This window comes from Acanthopagrus latus, chromosome 2, assembly GCF_904848185.1.
Source record: "Acanthopagrus latus isolate v.2019 chromosome 2, fAcaLat1.1, whole genome shotgun sequence".
Taxonomy (NCBI): Eukaryota; Metazoa; Chordata; class Actinopteri; order Spariformes; family Sparidae; genus Acanthopagrus; species Acanthopagrus latus.
In genome coordinates this window covers 27,963,649-27,980,091 of record NC_051040.1, presented here as the reverse complement: position 1 = coordinate 27,980,091, position 16,443 = coordinate 27,963,649, and the positions used below count along the sequence as shown (strand labels likewise).

At 40.4% G+C, this 16,443-nt stretch overlaps 1 protein-coding gene across 3 annotated transcripts in view; it reads left to right on the top strand.

The window, feature by feature from the left end:
* The window catches only part of LOC119011590 (sorting nexin-19-like), a 43,309-nt gene that overhangs the window by 21,352 nt on the left and 5,514 nt on the right, over window positions 1-16,443 (top strand). For all 3 annotated transcript variants that reach the window (XM_037084869.1, XM_037084851.1, XM_037084859.1), the window contains exons 12-13: window positions 15,381-15,565; window positions 16,046-16,133. In XM_037084869.1, coding sequence (XP_036940764.1) covers window positions 15,381-15,565; window positions 16,046-16,133 — 273 coding nt within the window. The remainder of the gene's footprint in view (window positions 1-15,380; window positions 15,566-16,045; window positions 16,134-16,443) is intronic.

Below are 16,443 nucleotides of genomic sequence, written 5' to 3'. Positions count from 1 at the left end.
TACATCTACAGACGTGTATCAGATCTAAATATTGACTTCTATTACCGGCTAATAGTAGTCTGCAGTTGCTCTCCAATTCCTACAGACCTATGTAATCGTCTCAAGGGGACTTTATAGGTCAAATACCCAGGTCACTCCTCGCTCGGGTTATGAAACACACTCATTCCAGCAGCCACAGTGTGCCATCAGTTAAAGCCTAGTGAGTTGTAGGAACATCACAGCCTCCCCTGGCCAGACGTGAAAGATGATATGGCTCATTATTGTCCACACTCTTGATAAAGTTAGATGGAGGACAAGTTCTGCGTGCTAAAATGCTGTCGTGATGTTTGCAGAATGAACTTGATAAGTGACCCCTTGGCCTCTTCACCACTTTGGTGTCGGTTTTCACCACTCACCTGAGCCTGGGGTCGGAGATGTGGCTCCACAGTCATGGTCCATCTTCCGTCTCCAGAGACATACTTGTGCAGTGACATCTTGTCTGTTGAAAACTGGCTGAAGGCTTATTTTAGCTTAAACAGGACCTGGTTATACTTGTCTGTGTTTACCTTAAAAGGAAACTGAGATAAATTCCCCTCAAGTCCAACTCATACACAGTTGCTGGCCAGCTCAGTTGATGGTTCACATGTATTTGGATACTCTTGCGTCACTGATTTTAGATTTTCTTGCCAAGTATTCAAATCATCTCCCCTTTATCTTGATTGTCATTGATTGTGTCAGGCTGAGTGTTGGACTTATTCCCAGTAGTTTTTCAGTCAGTTGATTCAGACTGCTGATCTTGTGCGTGCAACTGAACTTAGTTTTACAGCTTTCAGTGAGCATCTTATATGCCAGAGGCTAAAGGTTTGCAGTGGATCTCAAAGCTAGGGAATAAAAAAAATATCGGCATTGTTTCTTTAGTGTTTGTCTTCATTTGTGTACTTTGGTCAACTTTGTTAACCAGAGGGATTTTTTTGGTTTTAGGACAATAAGTGGCAATAAGTTTGAATGAAATGTTTTTGGATATTATGATTTTGCGCACGTTTGAAAGCAAACACACTATAACTGTTTTCGAGAGTCAAGGATGGGGATGTTAACATTACGTTCGTTCATTATTTTCCAGGCCAACAATGCATTTCACTATGCATTGGTGGCACTGTTTCAACAAATAAGCCCGAAAGCAGTTCTGTCCTCTTTGTAGTATGTTAAGTATTAAGTATGTAAAAACATACAAAAAAGCTGCAGTATCTGTTTATATTCCACAAAGCATTCAGAGAACTGGATTAGCGAAAGCATCAATATTAGCACTGGGCAAGTAAGGGTAGCTGTTGCTCAGACAATGGTTCCTCTAGAGTATTCAGGAGCTGCAGAGTTTATTCATGGTGAAATTGTGACCTTGTGTATCTTTGGAAACTGAAGGGCAATACTTGAGAGAATTTTTCTTGTAAGATTACAATATGTCACCTGCACTGTAATGTGTCTTTCCTGGCAGGCCTAACAGAAGAACTGGACTAATCACTACCTCAGAGGGTAGCTGCCCTGCTAATGTTTTTCACCCAGGCAGTCTTGGGTTTGCAACAACCATCTAGTGTACAGTACTGCTAGATTAAAACAGCCTTGCTTTGATATACTTTATCTATTTTTTTTTTTTGATGATCTAGATTATGTATACTTAAATTACTTTTAAAATGCTAATATAGAGGGCGCAACATCTGCCAGCTGTTTTGTAAAATTAGCAGGCTGATAAAACTGACGGTTGACATACATATACTTTGCAAACTTGCCCTGAGTTGATCCACACTTGCGTATCAATGTGACTTTACTACAGTTACACGACATGTTTTGTTGAATTTAGACCACATTAAGCCCACAGGCATGGAGCAGAACATTGGTTGAGCGCTCTCCTCTTGCTTGAAAAATATCTCTGACTGAGACGGCCTGGAAAACAACTCTGGTGGTTTTCATGGTTGCAATAATGCTGTACAGTCTAAGGCTCTACTTGACCACAATCTCTCATATAGAATTACTTGGCATTTGTCAGCTCTAATTGGTTGAAAGTACTTTACTGTATATGTGTATGCAGAGTCTAAATCTGTGTGTGGTTGTGTGCGCCAAAAGGAAAAGTAATCTCTTTGGTGATTGTCGTAAGACTGCAATGGTGATGACAGCAGAGACTCAGTTCAATGGATGTTTTTGTAGCATAAGCAGGGTCCTTGACTGCTGTCTGTGCATGTGCAAGAGCGTGTGTGCGTCTTAATGTGTGCATGCACTCACCTATCTGTGAGTGTTTTTTCCTGCATGCTAAGTTTGTCAGTTTGTGCATTGATGTGACATGTATGGAAACAAGACGAGGTTAATGTCAACCCATGTGGGCCCCATGTGTTCAAATTCTGGCTCAGGGCTGTAACGTCACATGTCTGTGTTATGACCAGCCATGGGGAACAAGGCGCCACAACAGACCTAATAAATCCAGGCCCCGGCATGTATGTGCCCACACTCAAACATCGGCAGAGAAACAGAGCCGACCTTGGACAGCAGGGCAGACGGCTGTAAGACGGCACCAGGGCCTGAATGGAGCTGGTGATGTGATGAGCCCTGAGCCAGAGGGCTAGACTGAGGTGTACGCTTCACTGGGTGCAGACACATCACACAGTTTAGTTTGGTGAAAACAATGGCATAGATGGAATGTCTGGTAGGTTGCTCTCTGTTACGGCTGGTGTAAGTCTGCAGGAATGAATCTTGTTATTAAATGATGATGATGATGATGATGATAATGAAACCCACCTCCCTGATTCTGTTGCCTTTTCACCTGTAGTTTTGAAGTCTAATTAGGCCTAGAAGATATGGCTTCATACTGTTTCATCAGGAAACATAGTGTTTGGCTCATATGAATAATTATTGATATGATTTTATCGACCTGTCTTGTTTTTATACACAGTTTCTTCTCCATCAACCCTCATTCTCTCACTTTAGCATAATGGGTGGTTGCGTTTGTCTTGTAAAACACTTGGCTAGTGGCAGATCTGCTGCGGCGCTTGTGAGTTACCCATTTGGTGGCGCCAACCACTTTGAACGTCAGTGTCTCTGGGCTCATAGGCAAAGCAAACAGGCTAACCATAGTCATATCCAGCCTGTCCACTCTACTTAAGCAGGCTAGAAACCTTCCGGCAGCAGAGTGACTCTGGAGGTTGAGTGAAATTGAGAGGAAATGCCAAAAACCGGGACAGAGGCTGAATGGGTTGGTGTGTTTGCCGGTTGGGCTGTGGCTCATAGGTATTAGACTACAACAATGGCAGACATTACCACTGGGAGAGTTGATACACAACTCATAAATGATAGGTTGTGCATGTGTCACTCATAGCACGCTCCATTATTAAGCGATATGAGAAGCTTTTTCTAAATTTGGACAGAATCACTTTGTGATGTCAAGTTGGTATGCCTTTAATGCATACATTTCAAAACATATTATCAAACTATTTTCTAATTGTTATTAATGCAGGCCTAGGCCTGGCATTTCCAACTGGACCTTGCCCTATTCAAACCAGTGAGAGGAGCTCAGAGAGAGAGAATGACACGTTACATGACACCGCTGGACTGCTTTCGCTTTCTAATTTAAAAATATTTCCACACTGCAGACATTTTATCCACAGGTTTGCCAGAGTTATGCACACGTTTGCGTTCTGCCACAAATTGTGCTCTGGCATAAAAAGGAAAATCGGGCTTGGTTCCAGTTTCAAAATTGCCGATCCTGATCAATGAAAAAATACCCATATCAGCCCCGATATTATGATGATGTTGATGTTGACGATGATAATAATAATAATAATACTAGCTTACAGTGTGTTATTTGTATTAGTTAGTCGGTTTATTCTTATGAACATTCAATTCAGCCTTTTTAAATACTTCAGTACTGCCTAGAAGATGGTACTGGTGCCCCCAGCATGCATTTGAAGGGGAACAACTATATTTTTTGGTTGGAGCAAATCTATTTTTGAGTGGGATGTCCAAATACATGTGCTCATGTTTTTTTAATAGTCATGCTACTATATCTACAAATAGTGCAAGTTGTATATAAACAGATATAGTGTTAATGTTAGTCTCTCCTTCTGTCTGCAGCCATAACTGTTCTAAGTAAATTTGGCTGTGAATGCTGGACAGTTAACACTCCATCATACTGACTGACCTCTAATGTTACCGCTGCTGCTTAAACTGAACAGAGCTGGTTTTGTTGATCACCTGGCTCCAACTTTATTTATTACCACCAGAGTTACTTCTAGAAGAAACAGTGGAATATGCAGTCATTTTTTACGCTGTGTCATTGATATTGGAGATAAGTATCAAAACTATTAGGACTGTCGTGCAGGGTCTGTAATTAATCGTTGTTGCTGTAGTGCTCAGTTACTTAAGAATACACACTCAGTAAAACTTAGTCCTGCCTTAATGGGCCTCTTGGGAGCTATTCTTTTGCAGTGATGACTCAATTTGCACAGGATTTACATCTGAAAGAGTAAATCTGATTATTTTTTAATAATGTGTGTGCTGACTAGTGTCTTCATAATGTGTGATATTTTCCCCTCTATTTTGCTGCATTGATTGCCAAACACTTTTGTTTTTTGGATAGTAGTCATATTCAAATGTCTGTCCAGACAAGAACTGAATATGAAGGTGTTATAGGGGCTTTCTAACTCATTACTTTGTGAAATAATAACTAGTTTTGTCACAAAGTCACTCTTTATTAAAGGTGCCTTGTGGGATTTTCTTGTGAACAAACAAAGCAGTTTTAGGGGTGTAAAGATTCATGCATATTGTTTTTTCAGAGATGCAAGTACATCGATGTGCTGGTCCTGTATCAGTATAAATGTACTATGAATTGGGCGATGGAATTAATAATTGGTTGACTGAGGCTTAGTTTGGCTGCTTATTCTGCACAGTGCCTCCAAATCTTGTTCAAGGAGGGTAACAGGTACACCTCCATTGCAATTTGATCCATGCTTGTGAAGGATAGACCAAAACAACATGTCCGACATTGCTGACCCAGTTGGCAGTGCACCATTAAGTGTAAAATTTGGAAGACATTTCGATTTAAAATGAAGCAGGAGAGCAGGGCAAAAGTCTGGTCATTTGTGAGGTCTGTAGAGCAGTGATTAAGTTCACCCTTAGCACGATGGTAACACAGAACTGGAGAGATTGTACAATGAAATGTATGAGGGTAGTTAGGAGTAATGATGTCTGGCTAGTCTGGCTTGAGTAAGGAAACGCAAGACAAAGACACAGATGTCAGACAGTTTCTCCTGCTACAACTCAGCAAGGTCTACGTTAATTATAACATAATCATTTCATATGTCTCCCCTTTTGTTTTTTGGAATGTTTTAGAATCCATTACTCAGTCATCTGTCATTCATTTGCTGATTTATCCTAACTTGGCACATCACACCACCAACTGTCAATCAGAGTAACAGCATTAAAGGATCTGTTTGTCCAAAAAGGAAATTTCTGTGATAATCTCCTCCATCCATGCTGATGACAAAACATTTCTGGAGCTACACCGCAAAACACAGTTGAAGTATTCTAAACAACTGAGGTCAAGCTCTTTTTGACTATCACCTTATCATTACTAAGTGATTGCTCCTTATTGCTCACATGCTCCTGATAAATGATCTCATCTTTGGAAATGTACACTGTTGGCATGATATCCATGTTCCTGTTTTTCTCACTGATGTAAGACCATTTACTGACAATGGAACTCTTAATGGGAACCGGGGTAAACAGTGCAAGATCCCAGCCTCAACAGTTTAGTGCTCATCTCACACTGAGGTCACAATTCAGCAGATTAATTGGCAGAAAATCACTACCTGAGTGTTTTAGTCTTCCAGATGACAATCTGCATGCAGTTTCACCTCTACAGACTAAGTGTTCTATCCGGTCTGCTTAGAACACTGCATAGTCATATCTAAGGAATTCAAAGCATGTACTGTATTATCATCACTCCTTCATCTATTGGCATAGAGTATTATCAGCACTGATTAGCTGTTTGGTATATAACCATTTTAAACAGGCTACTGCAATGCAATATGAAAAACCACACAATGAAAGCTTTCCTTTAAGATTAATAACTGTATTATGCTTTGCAATATAGATACATATAATATAAATACACGACTACAGCAGCTCAAGGCAAAACACTATTGCTGCCACCTTTTCTGAAATATACTAGTCCATAAACTGGTGATATTAAAACATGAACAGCTTTGTTCAAAATCCCCATTTGTAATATAAACCTCATGATGAAATATCATTGGACTTATTGGCTATCTTTAGTCATTTTCTTATAGAACAGAAGATCTTTCTGGATACAATTGTCTGTGTTGTTTAACAGCAGCTGACTTTTATTACCGAAAAAATGTTTGTGTTTTGGAATGAAACCCATCAAAACCATGCTTTTCTCTCAGATGTTTCGCTTGCGGTCATTTCTAGGTTTACATGTAAGTAGCACACTGTACTAAACGTGTGCAGCAACATCAGTTCAAGTCACTTATTGTAAAGCCAATCTGAAATGTAAAAAGACACTCCTGTTCACTTTTATTATGATAGAGCATCAATTATCAGTAATTTACTCATCGGCTGGATAGCTCAACCTTTTTCAGCGTTTAAATCAAGTGATGCATTTTGTTGATTCTGAGCTTAACATGTTTGCTGGCCGTCCACAGGCGAGTGTGCAACCTCAATGCAACTTGCAAACTTGAGTCCCCATCTCTGGCCTGAAAACATTCTTTATAGACAGAGGCTGCTCACCCAAGCCTTCAGTGTAGATGCCCTGTAAAGATCAAAAATCTTTATGTGCCATCTTTTATTTTACTTTGCCCCTACCAGTTTTGAAGAATGTGTTTAATGTTCCATCACAATGATATAGGCAATGAGTTTAATTTGGTTTCCTCCAATCCTATTTTCTGGGAACCAATCAACATGTAGTTTATTCACAGTTATTGTGAATACATATAAATTACAGTAAATTACATAAATATATTAAAACTGTTTTATTGTAAGTTGACCCTTTTGGTGCATCCACGCTGGTGAAAACCGGCATTATGTCTCTGGGTCGTTTGTTCAGCTGGACATACATATGTATGTAGCCATGCTTATGAATCCATTTCCTTAGGAACACCTTGAGTAAAAGTATCCGCTTTGATTCAAGAATAAACTGGTGATCAAATAGTCTCTGAATGAGTAAAGACAGCATGTGTCTCACAATTATTCAATTAATAGTGAGTATTTCCATTTCACATCGAACTACACTTACAACCTTTTATCTACATTTCTTCAAAGTCTTCACTACATATATGTCAAGAGTCTGGACAGACATGGATATAAACTGCAACTTGATATGTGGAGGTTTACAATGGAAAGGCAGTTATAATCACTAATAGTTAGGGGATAATATCAGATAGAAAAAACTGATGCATTATCTGAAGGCATGCCACCCACAGATCTATTATGCAATGCTGGAAACTCTGAAGAAATAAATTGGATGTCAAATGGTGTAAATCAAATCAAGTTATATAAACTTTTAGGAAATTATATTTTTTCCAGGAACCTAATATTTTCACAACACATCTGCTGCAGTTACAACACAACTTTAGTGCAATGGCATGTGGAGCTAAATTTGTTGTGCATCATCAGCGCTATAATGATTACAATCTTTATATGGAAGCTACAGTGACTGAGGATCCTGTTCAGAGAATGTTGTATGTGTTCATCGTGGTTATTGTCTCCACGTGTTCAGCTCTGAGAGGACGTCTGAGGATTTTGTTGCAGGAGTGTACTGTACTCAAGAGACTCAGCCTGCAGCTAAAACATACGGAGGTGATTTAAGATAACAGACAGACTTGTCTGTGGGCGCTGATGCACTCACGTAGACCACAGCCATTAAAAATGTGTTTACATGCTGTGTTTGACTCCACATCCTGTCTGCATAACCAAGGCGTAAGTACATGCGCCTGTCTTATGAATCCTGAAAGTCTCTCCTTGGACCTCCAGTGTACGTAGTTTGAGGGGAAACATGTCTTAGTGAATGAAACGCTGTCCTGTGAAAACCAATGCTGTTCTTTTCTGTGAGATAAAACAGGCAACTTAATGGGCTTTGGAGCTTCCAAACTACCTGCCAACATTTAGGTTTAAGTCCAGGAGTATTTTCTGAAGACTTTGTAGACGGAAAGTTTTGAACATTTTGACAACAGTGAGCCTGTCTGCCTGTACAGCTGTGCACACACCCCTTTAGTCAGGTTGTTGGTTGTCAAGTTGCAACGACAGATGGGTTGAAATTGTATGTCGTGTGTGTATTGTGTGTGTAGATGGTTTCATGTACGATCTGGCAGCTTGGCTGATGGTTATTCAAAATGTTTTATTCTCTCTGCGATTTGTCTTAAATTCTCTGTAGACATTTTTATGGATTTTTTATGCACTTTTTATCTTGTGAGCTACTTTCAAAATGACCAGGTCAGAATGACCTACCCACATAAAAAATATTAAACAACTATTTATTTATACACACACTGAGTATACTTCATATTCCACAATGCATAACTGATAATGAGAGTGTCATGTAACCCTTGGTATTGCACATGAAAATTGACAGCAGTAGTGCACATAGATGACCGTCAGCCATCAATACTGCACACAGTGTACACACTGGGAGCTGCTGGTTTTCTCCATAAAGTTTTTGAATGACAGAAACATTAACTCTCCCTGTGTGCATTCTTTCATGAGTAGTAATGTTAATAGCTCCTCTTTTGCAGTCATATCTGTAAACACCACCTGAATAAAAACACACAGCTGGGCTGTATCGCTGGTGTGTGTAGACTCATCTAAAAGCAGTGAGAAACACTCGCAGTCTGCAATGTCTCTCCGAAGCTGCTATGTCAAATCCTCGGCCATTACATCACAGTGCTGTGTAACTGTACTTCTTGATAGCTGAAGAACTTTGATTGATGATAATATTTCTGGTTTGTTTTTAAAATCCCGAAACAAGGAGTCAGCTGCCTCAACGAAGGCCTCTTTTATCATCTTAGCACTTAAAGTGGAACAAACAAAACAAAGAATAAATGGAGCGCCTGTCAGTCAGCACAGAGGGAATAGCACTGTCCATATAAACAATCTTGCGTATGGAGGCTCCATGCACACAGCGGGGGCGACGCAGGAGACCAAGAGATCCAATCCCAGCGATGGAGCCTGGAGTGGAGTGACAGCAGAGGTCCAGGAGCTCCTGCGCTGAACACCTGAAGACCCCTCCAGCAACGGCGGAGCAGCAACCATCCAATGTCACCACAAGCCAGGGGAGACCACAGCAGCAGAGGAAAGCAACAAAGGAGCCAGGCGGTGAAAAACCCTGAGGTTGTGATGGAGGGAGGACCAATGGAGCAATGATAGACAGCCCACAGAGTATTGAGTACGTCGGTTTGAAAGTTAATGTTGCTAGGCTAACAGCTGATAGGCGGGACTTACAGCTGATTGACAATACTAACAGCTGATCGACAATGATAACAGCTGATTGGCGGGGCTAACAGCTGATCAGAGGAGAAAGGTGAGTCCACAGAGCCAGTTGTTCAAGTGTGCAGCCTTCAAAGTTAGCAGCACAGCCCCAGAGCTTGTAGGGGCAACTTGGCTTTCTTTTTTCCAACAGAAAAACTGTTTTGCTACGGATTAAGAAGCGGCGATATTCACGCCAGTGTCCTCTCACATGATGGAGTGACTCACCCGTAACGATGCTTTGGTGTCGGCCTCAGCTTGCTTTTGGAAGTCAATGTCGTACTTTTTATGAACATTTCAAAACTGCCTCTTAATGTCTTCTCTGTGTCAAGTATTTCCTGCTTGGCCTTGACAGATTGCTGCTAGACATTTGGTCTTCTCATACACTGCCTGGCCAGAAAAAAATGTCGCCACCTGGATTTAACTAAGCAAATAGGTAAGAGCCTCCTGTTCGATAATTACTGCATGAGCGATTATCTGGCAGCTGGCAACAAGTCTGTAGTCTGTTTGAGAAGGGTCAAATCATTGGCATGCATCAAGCAGAGAAAACGTCTAAGGAGATTGCAGAAACTACTAAAATTGGGTTAAGAACTGTCCAATGCATTATTAAAAACTGGAAGGATAGTGGAAAACCATCAAATCCTGATTAATTGTTATCACTTCAACATTTGGTGAAATCAAATCATAGAAAACAACAGTAACTCTGGGCTATGTTTAATAGTGAAAGTAAGAACATTTCCACACGCACAATGCAAAGGGAACTCAAGGGATTGGGACTGAACAGCTGTGTAGCCTTAAGAAATCCACTAATCAGTGAGGCTAATCAGAAAAAAAGGCTACAGTTTGCTAGGGAGCATAAGATTGGACTCTGGAGCAATGGAAGGAGGTCATGTGGTCTGATGAGTCCAGATTTACCCTGTTCCAGAGTGATGGGCACATCAGGGTAAGGAGAGAGGCAGATGAAGTGATGCACCCATCATGCAGTGCTGTGATCTGGTTGAGTTGCGACAGTTGGTCAGGTCTACGTTCAGCAACATTATGTGCCCAAAGAATGAGGTCAGCTGACTAACTGAATAAACCGAATGACCAGGTTATTCCATCAATGTATTTTTTCCTCCCTGATGGCACGGGCATATTCCAAGATGACAATGCTAGGATTCCTCGGGCTCAAAATGTGAAAGAGGTGCATGAGACCTCATTTTCACACATGGATTGGCCACCACAGACTCCAGACTCCAGACCTTAACCTCATTGAGAATCTTTGGGATGTGCTGGAGAAGGCTTTGCGCAGTTGTCTGACTCTCCCATCATCCATACAAAATCTTGGTGAAGAGTTAATGCAACACTGGATGGAAATAAATCTTGTGACTTTGCAGTATCTTACCAAAACAATGCCATAGCGAATGTCTGCTGTAATCAAAGCTAATGGCGGTCCAACGAAATATTAGAGTGTGGGACCTTTCTTTTTGGTGGCGACTTTATTTTTTGGCCAGGCAGTGTATTTATTATTTTGTTTTTCTTGATCATGTTCTGATTGGTTTCAGGAGAATGTCTGAGCCCAGAGCATTGTGAATAGCCTGTTGGCTGCGTGCCTTAAATTAAATCAGATCCCAGATATGACAGTGTCATGGCGACAAGCTCTATGATGGAAGATGTAGGTTCATCATGCAAATTGTCCGGAGTGGTGGATGTTTATTACTCAACCAACAAAGAAAGAGATGGACAATTGAAAGACAACAAAATCATCGCAGGAAATTGATTACAAATTAGATTTGCAGACAAATTGGATTTGCCATTACAGTTTGTATAGTAGGCTCTCATCACAGCAACTGATCAACTTACAAAGCAAAAGGCCTGAAGTGAAGTTAGCAGCATTTCAGCCTCATCAGCCATCAGGCAGCCTCAAAGCCAACACTCCTACTATCTTTCTTGAGACACACTAACATAACTTGAGCATACGTGGCCACTCATCATCCTCCGACTTCTTCTGCCAGGTTACAGACACTTCATTAATTGTTTCAGTCACTTCTTTTCTCTTTGCTCACACACCCATCCAGCCTCACTCCTTTGCCTCTGTCACTTTTTCCCCTCTGTTTGTCAGTTAGCGAACCGCTTTTCCAGCTGGGCCATTCTGATTTTGCTCATATTTTTGCGGTCAGTAGAAATCACACTGCAAAGTAAAAAGTTAACAACTCACTCACCCCAACCGAGATGAGTATTAATATATGTATTGTGTGTGTATTTGCATCTATCCAGTCTCAAATTGTATGTTTTCAGTCATTCATTGTGCTCACACAATCTTCAACTGGACATTTTAGGTTGTTTGAGTCCACAGCTGTAGCCCATTAATCTCATTGCAATGGGATAATTTTGCTTTTGTATCATTAATGATGTTTGTACTAGTTGTAAATGCCTCAGTAATTTTCATGCAGTCATGAAAGTGTTTCGTTTCGTCATTAGCCACCAGCAGAATGTACAGTAAGCAGACGAGGTGAAGGACTCAGCCTCATCAGAGACATCATTTACAGTATCGTGCTCTTATCTGCACCTCAGAACTCGGTTTAAATGCAGAGAAATGTAAAAATGTAATCACGTTTATTCTCTCCATTGGGATTGTTATCAAGAGTGAGAGCTACATGTTGCCCTTATTCCATGATGTTGCAGTAAGTATAACCATGTAATATATGACACTGGAATTACACTTAAGATGTACTACATACAGGGATATTTAGCTTTTTGGGGGGCCGATATTAATTATCAGTCATCAAAGAGACAGATAATCAAGATCTGGAAGCGATATACATTTGCAGTAAAAGTTAACATCTTTGAATAACCTGTGATAGAATGTAGAATGTACAACATTCCCAAGTACTAAAATATTCATTTTCTGCACCTTTATGCTTCCTCACTGGCACATTGATTTGATAATTTTAGTTAGTAGTTACCTACTTGTTACATTTAACAAATCAGTTAGTGTTGTGGATCATTGAGTGAGACCGCAGAGTGGATGACAGACAAAGAAATTGATTGATAGATTGATTGATTAATTAATTAATTAATTAATTGATTAATTGATTAAAGCTTTGGTGAAGATAAAATGAATTGATCAGACACAAAAGGCAGACATTTATACTCATAAACGCTGAATATCAGCCCTGATGACTTTAACGTTTAAATCTATATGCAGCCTTTTTTGGCACATTGCTCTATATGGCTCTGTAAAATAATTTTGTTAGGATCCACGAGGAAGAGTGTATGACATTTCTCTCGGAGGGTCTTCCTCTCAGTTGTAGCCCAATGATTTACTCATATTTTAGTTTGTCATGATTTTTAAGATTCAAACCATAACATGTTTTTTGTGTTGACCGTGATTATATCAGTAAGGGAGGCATACGGAGACAACTGCAGTTCAACCTTTACAGTTTGTCATCTCTCACATCACACTCAGTGCACACGTCTTTAAATGTATGATGCCTATGATGTAATGTATGCCCTTTTCATTCCTATAAAAGCTGCTCAGTGACACAGGAAACTAAAAAAGCATGACTTTCTTGTTATAAAAATACCCAGATCTGCCTCATTGTCAGCCGAGCTGGCTAACTTCTGGTTTAGACCCCGGTTAACTTGTACGGGGATTAAATCATTCTGAAACGGACCGAGTGGATCAAATGAACTTCGTCTCTGTCTCTTTCCTGTCTACATTTGGTTTTGTTCCAGGAAGCAAGACATCAAAATTAACGTGATGCAGTAACTAAAACATGTGAGCCCTTTGAGGAACGCTAAACATTTTTTAGATTTAATCATCCTGTTGATTTACAGTCGTACCACTAAAGTGAGTTTGGAATCCCTGACAAACTGTAAATGAGTCATAATAATGTTACAGTGCTTCAGCTCTTTATTGCATCTGGCTTTCAGTGACTGTAGGTCTCTGTGTCCACTATGTTCCTGTTTGCAGTGTTCAGTCATAACTCATTATGATTTACTGCGCTCGTCTCTGACTGGTATGAGCTATCGAAGAGACAAATTTTATTATTCACCTGCCGAACTTTAAGCAGCCTTGACTAAAATACACTCTTGTCACTGGGGATGAGGCTAAACTTCAGTGGTAAAAAAAAATGCTTGTGTGGCAGTAGAATTTCTTTTTTCAGATCAACCTAATATTCTAGTAGTCTTTGTTTCTCCTTTTTAATCATCTTTTTAAACCCAGATTTTGACCACTGATTAAATCCAAACTGAAAGTGAAGGCTCCTCACTTCCTGTATGAGGAAATATAAACTACAGTGAAACTGCAGCTGATTCCAAACCTTCACACTGTGACTGAGCATTTGGCCTGGCAGAGGTTGACAGGATACTGACTGGAGAACGTTCAAGTCAGGTAGCTTTCGAATGTTGATGCAAGACATTTCCCTCCTCTCTTTCAACAATCTCATAAAGCAGTAGTAACACTGTGCACTCTTGTGTTGCAGTTGAAGCCAACAGCTCAACAGTATGGTAACTGGCCAGCACAAGCTAATGAAATAACTTCATTAGGGGCCACAAGAAGTGAGCAAAAGAAGCAGAATGTTAGGCCCAGAGGGAGGTCCCTGGTTCTTTTTAAGCTTTTAAGCTCTGAGGTTTTGAACAGCGTTGCATAACAGCATCTGCATGGTGTTAAACATTTTTAGGGTGTCTGCAAGTCCTAAAAAAACTCCTTCTGATCTGAAATGATCTTATATAAGGCCTTATATGATATTGTGCATCCTTAGTTACTTAATACTACTACCAACTTGCATGTATCTTTTATAGCTTTACGGGCCTGACCCGTACAATGCTTGAATACTTGAGGTCCACTGACATGTTGTTTTTAGCTTTTACTTTGTGCTTTAAATATCCCTCACATCCAGTCTGGACGGCGACTGGCTGTGTTTCCACCCCTCAGATGGTAAATCTTGGTGTGAAAAAGGTCAGGTCAGAACAGAATGGTCAAAGTCTCCCAGCTACACTCAACCTATTGAATTTACTCATCATAAGACCTTAAATCTAGCAGTTACGTGGAAGACTTGAGAAAAATGGGTGCAGTGTGAGATCAGCTCCAGTGTGAGACTGTGCCAGGCCAGACTTCTCTGCTGCACTTTGAGTTTCAAATCCGTGTGGGAATGCAATGAGGCGTGGGCCACATTTAAAAGGATTGGCTGGTCTGAGGCCAGGATCATTCAGTACTGCTCAGGTCAGGCATGATGAAAAGGTCACCACCCATTAAACCTAAAGGGACTTAAAGTCAGGAGGTTAACAAACTGTTGCCAAGGTCATTTTACCTTCATATGAGTTACACTTTTATGTTAAGTGCTGTACACCCTATCTTGGCCGGACACTTCATCTTGTGATGCAGGGCTAATTGGGGAACTGCTATACAGCCGCTAGCATGCTAACTGCTAACATGCTAACTGGCCTGGCCACCCATGTGTTCTCTGCACTGTTCTGTTTACTCTCCTCTGGCATTTGTTCACCACTGCACACAATTTCTTTCTTTTTTTTTCTTTTATAAAAAGCTCTCTGATCTAACAAACTTGCTAAAGTTCAGTCAGTAAACTGGTTAGATTGTGAGCTAAATTAAAGAGAATCTTGCAGTGCAGCTAAGAAGCACGGTAGCTTCTTCCATTTTGCTCTTTCTGGCTTTCTGTCCTCTTAAACATAATTGTAATTTTGTTAATTTATTTATATTTATAGTTGGTCTGACCAGGCATCAAGAGATTGTTTCAGTCAATAAAAATCACAAACACAGCACAGACATCTTAAAACCTGTATAACCAAAACCGTCTGTCATCTCAGGCACAAACCACTTTTAGACTCCACTCCTCAACTGAGCTAACTCGAAACCGCTGTTGTATGTTTGTACATTTCAGATGGCTGGATGTGAGCGTAGCCAACCTGACATGCACCAGGTACTGGGTGTTGTACCTGCAGGTCATCCAGGAGGCTGTGTGGCCAGGAGGAACTCTGCCTACAGCCCCTCAACTTGAGCGCAGTCAGCAGCAGAAGGACAGCACCAGGCAGCAAGCTTTACACTGTCTGATGAGACTCCTGCCAGGTACATGTACCCAGACAAACAGCCGCAATGTTGAGAAAAAAAGTGTAACTTGGAGCCCAACAAATACATTGCATGGCCAGTATTATTAGACTTTTGAACATTCCTACTCATCACAGTTATATGGATATTAATAGCGGGGAACATATAAGCCAGTAACTAACTACAAATGTTTGAGGGAATTTAGCAACTGTATCACCATCAGATAGTTATACCCACAGATCACGCTGATAAGATTCAATGTCAGTTGTGAAATTTCCAGCTTTGCACATGTTTTTCAGTGAATACTACCAATATACTGTTTGTTATCAGATTTCATGCTTTCAAATATAATCAGCCTCTGAATCCCAGCATCAGCTGCGCCCTGTTGTAGTTTATGATTTGATTATTTATATCTCTTCAACTCTCATTTATGGATGAGGAATAGATACACACAACAAACAGCTGGTTACACACTAATTCTCTGTGTCTTTTTGTCGCTAGATCTTGTATCTGACATGTTGGGCTCAGACAAGTACAAACTCAGCTGGCAGACTGCATTGGACTCTCTTCAAGACCCCTTCATCAACCGGTAAGTATATACTATACACTCAACATACAGTCAGGTTTAAGTAAAAAAGGCCTTGGGCATCAGTGTATGCGTTGTACATGGAGGGGTAAAAAAAAAAAGCACTTAAAAGGTCCCTTTGCACAGATTCTCGTAAGTCAGTCTAAATGCACAGACATGGTAAACACAGGGGTTACAGTTGGTATGTCTGATTCGCATTACTGATAAGCATCCATTAATCTGCTTAGAAATCATCAAAGAAAGACTTTTTGGATCTCTCCAATCTTATCAGTCTTATTTGTACGACCATGGTCAAAGTTTGAGAGAAACTGCT